General features: G+C 39.2%; 1 protein-coding gene and 1 long non-coding RNA gene across 4 annotated transcripts; one reads left to right on the top strand and one right to left on the bottom strand.

Annotated features, from left to right (window-relative positions):
- The first annotated feature begins 838 nt into the window (after positions 1-838).
- agfg1b (ArfGAP with FG repeats 1b) lies at positions 839-10,935 on the top strand. 3 transcript variants are annotated; one of them, XM_008334075.3, is made up of 12 exons: positions 867-1,230; positions 5,110-5,203; positions 5,490-5,605; positions 6,389-6,527; positions 6,941-7,097; positions 7,334-7,441; positions 8,159-8,303; positions 8,859-8,938; positions 9,134-9,226; positions 9,425-9,583; positions 10,035-10,126; positions 10,272-10,935. In XM_008334075.3, the coding sequence occupies exons 1-12, from the start codon at positions 1,064-1,066 to the stop codon at positions 10,329-10,331; spliced, it is 1,410 nt and encodes a 469-aa protein (XP_008332297.1). In that variant the 5' UTR covers positions 867-1,063; the 3' UTR covers positions 10,332-10,935. The 3 variants fall into 3 exon arrangements, with proteins under 3 accessions (XP_024908413.1, XP_008332298.1, XP_008332297.1); XM_008334076.3 differs by lacking the exon at positions 7,334-7,441 and having other exon boundaries at positions 862-1,230; XM_025052645.1 differs by lacking the exons at positions 9,425-9,583; positions 10,035-10,126; positions 10,272-10,935 and adding an exon at positions 9,271-9,401 and having other exon boundaries at positions 839-1,230; positions 9,134-9,231.
- On the bottom strand, positions 10,565-11,080 carry LOC107990155 (uncharacterized). Its single transcript, XR_001761711.2, has 2 exons — positions 10,955-11,080; positions 10,565-10,752 (listed from the first exon to the last, which is right to left on the bottom strand). It is a non-coding gene; the product is annotated as an uncharacterized LOC107990155 (long non-coding RNA).
- Between the last annotated feature and the right edge of the window lie 404 nt (positions 11,081-11,484).

The following is an 11,484-nucleotide window of genomic DNA, read 5'->3' as shown; positions in this document are numbered from 1 at the left end:
TTCTTCCTTTTGCTAAAGAAGGATTCATTATGTTTTAATGTCTGTGGTATTTTTAAAACAATTTGCAAAAATGCAATGCATAGAAGCATGCCTGTGGTTAAAAAAAATAAAATAAAAAACTAGATTTAACTGTAACGTTCATTATCTAAAACAATAATTACTGCCTCCTATAAAGCTTCTTATAAATGATGTATTATAATTCAGCCTTATATGATATTCTTTTATAAGTTTTAGTTGTCGCTAACTTAAAAAGCAAAGATGAAATCATGTTGTAGAACCCTGACACTGTCTCTGTGACTGTATGACAGACCCGCCCTCACTGACAATACTGTAATCTGATCTTCTAAGCAGCAGTGTTTACAACAACACAGTTCAATGAACGGTTTTTCAGTGGATCAGCGTTTCCCTGCCCAGCCAATGAGAGTACTGGCACAGGCAGCTGACAGCGATGAAAGAGATCACTGTGCTCGCTGTCAGTGAAGACTTTTCCTCAGCCAGAGCTGGAGACAGGGGATGTCTCATCACTAGATATTGACTGAACACCTGTTGTGTCCGGGATGCCAAGGCAGGCACCAGAAAAGAAGATACAAAGATGTTTACATTTGTGTGCATAAGATTATGAGTTGCTTTATGGAAAACAGAGAAATGTAAAAAAAAAAATCATGTTAAAAAGATCAATTTTTTAAGTCATGCACATAAACTATCATTCACCATGTTAGTTTATGTTAGTTACGAAACACGACAAAGCATTTTAATTACAGTATATGCTATTGTATGTTTGTTTTGTTTAATTTTTATTTCTTTTAACAAAGATAAAGGACTGCTCTAATTCCTCCAAACCTTTAGAGGGCGCTGTAGAGAGGATGACTGACACTTTTATGTGCAGAAGCAGCAGTTAGTCGTTCAGTCTCCTCCACAGTCCTCTCGTCTCCTCACCGTAAGGTGTCTGACTCCCTACTGGCTGCCGTTGTACGCGGCAACTTTTTGCCCCGAAGACACCCGCCCTGCCCCGTTTTCCCGGCCATCATTTTCTCCCGGTGATAACATCTTACCGTTTACCATCATGACGACGAGCGCGAAGCGAAAACAGGAGGAGACTCATCTGAAGATGCTCCGAGAAATGACTAGCCTTCCCGCGAATAGGAAATGCTTTGACTGCGACCAGCGCGGCCCGACCTATGTCAACATGACAGTGGGTTCCTTCGTCTGCACCACCTGCTCTGGGATACTGTGAGTAATTGTCTGGGAAACACTGTTAACTTCACGGTACACAATGGCGCCGCTTGTAATGACAAGCCACCGCCGTCAGGTTCGTATTCTGGCGGTCCATTTGTGACTTAGCGGTTCCGTTAGCACGTAAGCTAGCTCTCTGTTGAAGACAGGTAACACTGCTGACGCGGTGCCCGGTTCAGCCCAGGCCGCTAAACTGCACTGGGTTGGGTCCATGTTTGGCTCGGTGATGTTGTCATAGCAGTTTGTTTACAGATTAGGTGTAGTCTGATGAGAGATGTCCTAGATAAAGGCAACACAAGTGTCAGATGTTGGGCTCAAACATTGTCCCTTCAAAATAACTTTAACTTTAACATAATAAATTAATATTATGTTTAGTTTTTACAGAAATGCTACGTATTTCAGTGGCGTTAAGTGTTTAGAACGCGGTATAATCACAATGTCGAATGTGGCACGATTTTACAATGCGATTGTCATGACCTACATATTTGAGAAACGTCCCATACTTTGTCTTTTATGACAAAAACAGATTCACTAGTTTGGCCAGTGAAATGAAAGACGTTCCCTACGTTCATACCTTAGACTTACCAACTTTGTTAAATACATTTTAAACTGTTTTTATTACATAGAACATGTCACAAATGTTCCATGTTTGGAAATACTGTTTGCTTACCACCAATACACAATGAAACGCCTGCAGTGCCATGAATGTTTAAACAGGTGTTGTAATGTTACAGAAACAGGGAGTAATGTAACAAAATGTAAATACTGTAAACAATATTACAAATTCGACCTATATGCTATCTAAACAACCAGCAGCACCAACAGTTGTTATCATGTAGCACTCAATGTGATGAAACAAATGCTACTATAAGTATACAAGAGTGGGTGACTAAAAACATCATTAAAACACTACTGATTTTATGAATTTACTTGGATTAACAGTGCCCTTCCGTTCATTGCATATTTATTTAAATATATTGTACTTCACAAAGTAGTACAGCACTTGGTATTGGCGGAGTACACCAATAACTTGTACTTGTTTCGGTTTGTATCAGGACAACCCTAGTGTGCATCCATGTAAAATTTTATGTCATGTTACCGAAACATGCTACTTATATGTCCGACAAACAACTTGCCTGCCAAAAATGATTCACATTAGTAAAAACTATAATCCTAAAACTTATGCTATTAATATTTTTCAGAGTAATAAATCTCAATTAGGGTGTGGTTTTATTACAAGAAGATTTGAATTGTTTCCCAAATTCTTGATCTACTTGATCAGTTATATTAATCACACATAATGTCTACGGGGAAAAAACCTTTCAAAAATAACATTTATGAGGAAAAACACAGGTTCAACAGGTCAAGCTATGGAAATAATGACCTTGTGCCTGTTCTCATTTGTCAATTTTGTTGACGTCATTTCTCTGATAGTCAGGGATGTTCCTAGCAGTTTATTGCCTGTGTGGCTGAGGTCAGGAACCACAAATGTTACATACCACCAAACAAATATTTGAGGACCTTGTTTAAAAACAGCATGTGTCACACAGGAGCCGGTCCTTGTGGAACTTTATCTGGATTTCAGCTAGTTCCTGTCACACACAGACTAACTGTAGCAGATGAAAAGATGCAAAGGCTAAGTTCTGTTCAGACAGAATCTGCTTTACGGTTTATTTGTCTTAGGTAAACAGAGAACCCCAACAAAGCTAATGTGCGTTATAGCACGATGCTGCGTTGCACAGCAAGATGACTGCACAGAATAGGACACTACGAATTATCCTGTGTGGTTGGAAGCAACAATGCCACGGATTTCTTTAGCTGTGAGAGAGCCGGCAGTGGGCGTGCTGACTGCAGCAATGTCATTTAGAGCAGCGTCTGACATTCAACATTCAACAGCAGCTTTGAAACGTGTTTCTAACTTTGTTATTGTCTAATGAACACTTTAGGGTGGGGACAGGCTGGGAAAAGCTCTTAGTATTCATTTAAATGATTTGCAAAAAGTTCAAACCCATTGGGTCAAAATCTAGAGTTTATGTATCTCTTTGCCTATGAGCGTAACAGGAGAGTTGGTTGTTTTATGTTTAGAGATCAGACTAAACCATATGTGGCTGAAAAATGCAATATCATCTGAGAAGCGGCACATTAGGGTCAAAACGTCTACAGGACTTAAGTGTTCCTTTTGGAATTCTACAGAAGTGGCCTAAAGTACGAAGTCTTTCTACAGTCATGCTTGCAGCTAGCAACCGAAGACTCCAGATGGACTCATAAAACACCAAAAGCATCTGAAAAATGACCATAGTTTTTGCAAGTACAAGACTGCGTATCAACAGGATCAAAAGGTTTATCTTACACAGATAAATGGGCCCTGGCAGGAGTGCATTGTGTTGAGCGTTATCCAAAACTTCCCGGCTCCTTGGGTGCACTACAAAGTGCAATTCACTGTTCAGTGTGTTCACTGTGTGTCTGGTGTTAATCACTGGGGTGATATGCAGTGAAAACTCTCTTTGGGGAATAATAGAGTACTGGAAAAAAAACAACCCAGAAGTATTCAGCCTGCTTTTATTTTGGGAAACTGAATATATGAACAGGATCTTTTCAGTTTCATCAGTTTTAATATTACAGCTGCTGTTCGTTATGTACAAAAAATGCAATTAATTAACTAACCATATTTATTTTAATTTAGGGCTGAGACAAATTATGCAATTGAACTGTATGTCTTAACAGCCATAGCTGCTCCTTTATTAAAGGAGATTTTGGGAATATTTGTTATTAAAGCAGCTGCATTGCACAGGCAGCAGTAAAATATCATGATCAACTAAGAAGTTCAAAAGTTCATTTTGTGCAGGTGCTGAGTTAATATGATACCTGTGTGTATAATCTGCCATGCAGTTTTGTTTTTACTCTCCTTTATGGTCCAAATATCACTGAACGCTTTTGTGAAGTGATAACATGAGATCTACTGTCTAACCAATCCACTTCCTCATTAATAATGCAGAACATTGTGAAATCATAACCAGGATTTAGGCAACATCCTGACTAGTCACACCCTTTTAGGGCAACAGTTCTTCTGTTCCTCCACTAAGTTGTATACTATATTTGTTGCTTACCGGCTTGATTGGAATCTTTCTCTCTGTTGTCCTAAATTGCTCTGAATGTTAAATTCTAAATTCTAATTCAGAAGAGCCGAAAGAAGCTTGGTATAAAAACCTGGTGGCACTGACCTCGTCTGGCCAACAGAATAGTATCTGGTGTTTCTGTGACATTTAACTTCTTTTTTGTGGAACTGCACATCGCTGCTGTTTTGAGCTTTTCCCACGTCTTGTGGGATTGTTGTAATTTATGTTTTCTGTTTGGTTTCAAACCTTCTCTTCCTAAATAAAGATTCTCTGAGTACGAAATAAATTGATGACTAAATTTGTGAAGATTTCAAATACAAAATCGTGACATTTACAGATGTCACCATTTTCTTGTTCTGTTGTTGTTGTGATTTCCTTTGTATATTAAACCAATGTACTTATTAATTGAAAAAAGCCCGCTTGACTGATTACGCACATATTTGGAAGTCGAGCCCAACTGTTTTTAATTCTGCATCTCTTGGCAAAATAAATAAGGAACAACTGTTTTTTTTTTCCTGGCAAAATCTATGACTGTCAGTACATTAGTGTCTTCCACATGTCACCATGGCACAAATCAAAACAGCTTTATGTTTATTCTGAAGAGAAATGGTACATGGAAATGTACGGTGTAAGACCCAATTTAAGTTAGTTTTTTCTTCTTTTTTTTTTTTGATGTAAGACCCAATTTAAGTTAGTTTTTCTTCTCTTTTTTTTTGTTCTTCTTCTGTCCTACAGCTAACGTTTTCCTTTCTGCTTGCAGGCGAGGACTGAATCCCCCACACAGAGTGAAGTCCATCTCAATGACCACATTTACACAGCAGGAAATAGAGTTCTTACAGAAACACAGCAATGAGGTGTGACACACTTCTTACCAAAAAGTGACTCAGAACCTCACTCCACAAATTGGAAGTTAATCATTATTCAATGCGTCATAGATATTCCCATTAGTTGTGTGTTACATTGTGATTTCTTGTTTTGTGCTTCTTCTCTTTTTTTAATAAGCTGTGTCTCTTTTTTTCCTCTCTCCTCCCCTCCCCCTCTCTCTTTACTTTCTCTCACCTCTATCCTGGCTTTGCCACCGCCCCCACCCTGACGCCCCTCCACCCACCCTTTCTTTTCATTCTTTTGCCCCCCCTATAGGTCTGTAAACACATCTGGTTAGGCCTCTATGACGACAGGACATCAGTTGTGCCAGATTTCCGAGAACCACAGAAAGTTAAAGAGTTTCTCCAGGAAAAATATGAAAAGAAACGATGGTAACGCATTCCTTTGTCTCTGCGATTGCCTGAAGTTTAGTCATCAATGATTTGACACAAAGCCGGAAATGATTACTATTTAAAAAAAATCAGTAAATGGATAAGTTGTGGAGCAACGCTTTTTGACTTTGTTGCGCTCAGCAAGTCATTGCAGGTCATTCACTTATGCTCCTGTGTTAACTATCAGCTGTGAAACAAAGGAAAGGCGCGCAGGGAATGAAGAGCTGCCTCTGCCAAAAATGTTTTGCTGTCATGCACTCGGTTAGCCATATGTTTCAGCTCTTCTCCGACCACTGTGTCACTTTTCTCTGAGCCATTTTCAGAGATATGATATAAGAGAGTGAATTTAATCAGATTAAAATATTTTTCACAACACAGATTTTCGTCACGTTCACACAGAACGATAAACTTTGTCTCTTTGGCTGTAATTAGATCTCTCTCGTTCTAAAGGAAGCTAACTAGCAGAGCGCTACTCAGATGTGGTGAGACTGACTTTGCTGCAGAAATGATCAGAGAAGCAGCGCCCAGTGCTAAATAATTTGCGTGGCAGTGTTTGAGTCTCAGACAGAGACCAATATTTTATCTCTGAACTTTTTTTTATTACTTTGTTCAAAAGGTATTATTGAATTGCTGTAACATTTTAAAACCACTATGTTCAAATCTCATCTTATCTTGTTACTTGTTAATATTGTGTTGTATTATATTGTTAATTGGATTGTTACACCCCAATTCCTTTGCCTTCATACACTTATGTGTTTTGTTTTTCTCTCCATGACTGTCCAGGTACGTTCCTCCAGACCAGGCCAGATCAGTGGGAAGCGTCCAGGCCTCTGTGTCAGGCTCGTCAGCCAGCAGCACTGGCAGCACTCCAGAAGTGCAGCCCCTTAAATCCCTGCAGCTCAACAAGACCCCACTGCGCCAGGTACCGAGACAGAAGACACACAGAGTCGTAAAGAAAAATATTGTAGCTTTGTCACAGGGACAAAAAAGAAACTGGTGAAGGCAGAGTTACAGGTCAAATGGAATGGTTTTAATTCAATTAAAGCCAGCAGAACAATTTAAGGGGGGAAGTCAAGCTAGCTAGATAACGTTTAGCAACGATATCCCTTTTCGTTATGGATTGTAAGATGTGAAGGACAAAAAAGTCTTTCATAGATTCTGTGTTAGACACACCATCTGGAATAAGAATAAGTGTAACCATCCTTTGGTAAAGAGAGGGTTGATAGAGGGGAGCCACCTCCAATTTAAAAAAAAAAACTTAAGATAATTAAATGCAACAAGTGCAGTCTTGTTGTTTTTGGAACACTCGTGTCTAAAATGTCACCTACCTCCCAGTCTCCAGGGCTCAGCCGTTCACAGGCTCAAAGCGCTAGTCAAGAGAAGAAGTTTGACCTGCTCTCAGACCTGGGAGGAGACATCTTTGCTGCTCCACCGACTCAAACTGCCACCTCTTCCAACTTTGCCAACTTTGCACATTTTCCAAACCAGACGGGTAAGTCCTTTTTCTTCCTTTTTTTTTTCAGTAATTGACAACAATTTCCCTAGTTCAAGATCAGTGCTTTTCTGGGACTGATTATATTGACTAACGTGTCATCAATGAACAGAAACACCATTGTTCAAAATGCACTCTTTGGTTTGCCGTCATGTACTTCATGTGTTGCGTTGTTATTTGTTTTGAACTTTGTCATTCATTTCCTGTCTTGATGTTTTCCTTGTGTGTGGCTGCAGCACCTCAGGGTGATTCAAATACCAACTTTGCCAATTTTGAAGCATTTGGAAACACTACAATCCCATCCCATCTGAGCACATCACCCCCATCCAAGTCATTTTCATCAGGTATCCCATCCTCACTACTGCTCACTCCTCAAACACACACACACACGTACACACTCACTCGTTGTGGTATGTCTCATTTACTCTTAACCCTCTCTGTCCACTGGGCGTCTCATCTCTGTATTTAAAGAGGTGTTGTTGAGTTTTATGCCATTGAAAATATTTTAAGTGGGTTTGCTGTGTGTCCAGCATACCAATGTTCAACATGTATGAAGCTGAAAAAAAATCTTTATTAGACTGTAATCAACATGTATGAAGTTGAAAAAAAATCTTTATTAGACTGTAATTCCTTTCACATCACTTTTAGTAACATAATATTTGCAATACTTCACTTGTAAGTAGCGGGTTTATAAAGAGGAATAAAAGTATATGATATATTGAATATGGGATATGTGTAATTAACAAAAAACAAATTAAATAACAATTTAAATTATTACAATCATAATTATAGAACAAAGGGCATGAAATAAACAGGAGAAAATGTACATTGAGCATCATGCTCTTACCACAGCTGGAAAAAGGGAGACACCCAGTGGACACTTTTTGCCACCTACCATCTCATTATCCATACATTTTGCATAACAGTTCTCCTCTTGGTCATCACTTATTTGTATTTTGTTTTGTTGGGAAAAAAAAAACCCAAACAAACTGATGTGCTAGTTTTTTTTCTTGTAGCTTTGAGAGTTTTCAGTTACATTTGTTTCAACAAATGGCCAATAGGTGGAGGTGTGCCAATCCCGTCAATGTCTAGTGCAGTTCCTGCCCAACCCCTTGGAGGAAGTTGCAAAGAGGACCGTTATGCTGCTCTGGCAGAGTTGGACAATGAGCTCAGCTCCTCTGTCTCATCCGGCAGCAACGTGCAAGGGTGAGAGACAACTGGAGAAGGACGTTCACTACATATCTGTGATGTTTTCTGTCCCTCCACGAGCGTGTGTGTGTGTTTGTGGTTTCAGAGGTGAATTCTGAGTACATCCAACTATAACGACTTTGGTTGAGAAATATGCAAGTGGGTTTTATTAGGAGTAAATTCTCCTTCCTGTGTACTGGGCTCAGAGGAACAGGACAGGTCTATACTGCTGTATTTTAATGATGCTCAGGCTGGTGGTACTTAAAGAAACAAAGTTGGAAGGTTGTACTCGGTGAAAAGAGATTAAGAACCGCTGCTTTAAGGCACTGGGCTGCGAGCCAGGATAGAGCTCAGTAATTGGTGGTGTGAAAGAGACAAATGTTTTCCAATAAGAATGTAGGAAACTGGGAGCTGGATGTACAGTCTGTATCAATAGGAGAATTTATGTCTAATCGCAGCTTTAGTGAACAACAATATTATATGATGGGTTACCATTCTGTTCTGATTTTTTTTACATTGTCATTAAAAAAACATTGTAAAAATAGTTTTGTTGGTTGCTTTACTTTGTTGTAGGAACCTATTTGGACCAGTACTTGGCTCATCGCCAGCCCAAAATCAACCTGTGTTACCCAACATGCAGCCTGGCTTTGGAGGTAATTTTATAAATGAACTTGTACAATGTGTCCTCTTGATGTATAATCTGCAGTATTGTGCTATTTGTTTATATGTATTTTGTGTTTGTGAGCATGATCAGTTAAATATATAGTGCCACTTTCAAAACCAAAAAATAATATTAAATTGGGTTCACTCACACATACAACTCTCTTATTCTCCTGTATTCTCTGTAGCCGTACCATCTACAAATCCTTTTGTAGCTGCTGCTGTCGCCCCAGACATGGCAACCAACCCTTTCCAGACCAACGGCAGAGCCTCAGCTGCAGGTTTGATTCACCCAACCATTTAGAAATGCACTCCTGCTTTTTTCTGTATTTTACCAATTTGTGTTCCTCTGATCATGATTCACCCAATCATTTAGAAATGCACTCCTGCTTTTTTCTATGTTTACGTGTCTGTGCATGGTTGGTGTGGCTCTGCACACATGAATCACCATGCACATGCACATGTTGTGTGTTTCGTAGCTCCCTTTGGTACTGGCTCCATGAGCATGCCTGCAGGTTTTGGGAGTGCCTCTTCCTACTGCCTTCCCACCAGTTTCAGTGGAACCTTCCAGCAGCAATTCCCTGGTCAGGCTCCCATCCCTTATGCTCAACCTGGAGCCTATCACCCTCAGTCTAATGGTTAGTGGTTTCCATCCTTCTGCTGACCTCGTGTGACCTGTGCAGTACCTGTAATTTGGGTTCAGATTAAATACTGAGATAAAAGTGAAAGTGCAACCTATTCATTACAGCTTCTTCACAGTGATAATCATGTTTTAGAAAATCATTTGGTTACTGTTGAGTAAAAGATAAAATGATTATTTAGGTCCAGTTTGCTGTATGTTCCCATGAATGGTCTTAATTCTCAATTTCATTTTGAATTTGTCATTTTAAAGTACATGTTACCCACCAAGTTTTGCTCGGTGACAGCGAGACTGTCTTTGCAAAAGACGAAAAGCTGTCCACGTCAGACCAGGTTTTTTTAATTCTTACTGACAGCAAAGGTTTATTTAAAACTCCTGGCCCTAATGTGTTAGCTAGTGTCAAAAACCGAATGACTTCAATTAACCTTTTCCCCCTGCATTACTCTTAGGTCCTGCATTTCCAGTCTACACTCAGAACAAGCCCTCCATGCCATTTGGGCAGCACATGGCTGCACCAGGCATGTCCAACAATCCATTCATGGTGAGGCACCGGTTATTATCAGATGTATTCGAAAAAAATACAACTGTGTCATTCTAACTGACTCACTCAGCATTTTTTCATTACAGCAATAAAAAAAAAAGAATAAAACAATGTTTTAATGATACATTTTTGTATTATATTTCAGGCTGGAGGTCCTGCTGGAGCATTTCCTTCAGGGGGATCGTCTACTAACCCTTTCCTGTAGCACAGCTTCCAATTACGGCCACCAGATGGCAGCATGCAGCACATAGTCAACGCACCCGTTCCGTCACGCTACTAGTGGCATTACATTTCGTTAAAAAAACAAAACCTTTTTCCTCCACAAAACGTTTACAACACTATGAAGGAGTTCAAAGGACTACATTGAAGACTAAGGGACTGTTACGGGAGGGGGTTCTACTGTTTGGACTATACACATTTTATGCTTTTTACTTATTGTTTATGACTGTAAGCTCTGTGCATATCATTTGTAATCGCAAATAAGTAGATGTTACGTATAACAAAGGACTGAGTTACCATGAGTGAGTATACTGTTCACACCTTGTGGTAAGAAAAACCACTACAATCTATGTTATGGTATATACATTTAAACGAAATATTAACAGGGTTCCATACAAATATATGACCTGTGGTTTGAAGCAGCCAGGACGATGCAGGTATTGTATTTTCAAAGGGATTTGTTATTCTGTTGCCACTATACAGGCTTTAAGGTGCAAAATGTCCTTTTATTAACTTACTGCTCTATATTGATGTTCCTAACAGTCTAAAGCTTCCTACGACTAAATGCAAACCTTTTTTATAAATTAGAGATCCATACAAATATATGACCTGTGGTTTGAAGCAGCCAGGACGATGCAGGTATTGTATTTTCAAAGGGATTTGTTATTCTGTTGCCACTATACAGGCTTTAAGGTGCAAAATGTCCTTTTATTAACTTACTGCTCTATATTGATGTTCCTAACAGTCTAAAGCTTCCTACGACTAAATGCAAACCTTTTTTATAAATTAGAGAAAAAGCTTGTAGGCAGAAGGATCATACGCAGCATTTATCCTGGGCTATCAGGATATTAAATATTTTTAAAATGATTGTTCGAGCACAACAGAAATTTAAGTTGAATATTGCCGGCATTCCCCTTGTTCTGTGACCCGATTCCATGAATATTAATGCCAAGTTCACTACGCTGCCAGTTTCCTCTCTGCTGTCAGATGTAGATGTATTATGAGTTATTTTTGCATAGTCATATTTTGGTTAACAAAAAGAAGCATGACAAATGAAGGAGTCATTTTTCAACAGTTGACCGGTTCTGCCAAGACACCATTCATGTTGTAGCCACTGTATAACCTTGACGGTTGATCTT

The sequence above is a fragment of the Cynoglossus semilaevis genome, chromosome 20, assembly GCF_000523025.1.
Source record: "Cynoglossus semilaevis isolate Cse_v1.0 chromosome 20, Cse_v1.0, whole genome shotgun sequence".
NCBI classification, from domain to species: domain Eukaryota; kingdom Metazoa; phylum Chordata; class Actinopteri; order Pleuronectiformes; family Cynoglossidae; genus Cynoglossus; species Cynoglossus semilaevis.
The sequence above is the reverse complement of the archived record's forward strand: the minus strand, read 5'-3'. Positions and strand labels throughout refer to the sequence as shown.

What these genes read in the sequence shown, in the direction of transcription:
- agfg1b (XM_008334075.3), top strand. Translation starts at nt 1,064, where the DNA reads ATGACGACGAGCGCGAAGCGAAAACAGGAGGAGACTCATCTGAAGATG. An exon ending in ACATTTTCCAAACCAGACGG is followed by an intron (nt 7,098 to 7,333) that starts GTAAGTCCTTTT and finishes GTGTGGCTGCAG; the next exon opens with CACCTCAGGGTGATTCAAAT. An exon ending in CATGCAGCCTGGCTTTGGAG is followed by an intron (nt 8,939 to 9,133) that starts GTAATTTTATAA and finishes TATTCTCTGTAG; the next exon opens with CCGTACCATCTACAAATCCT.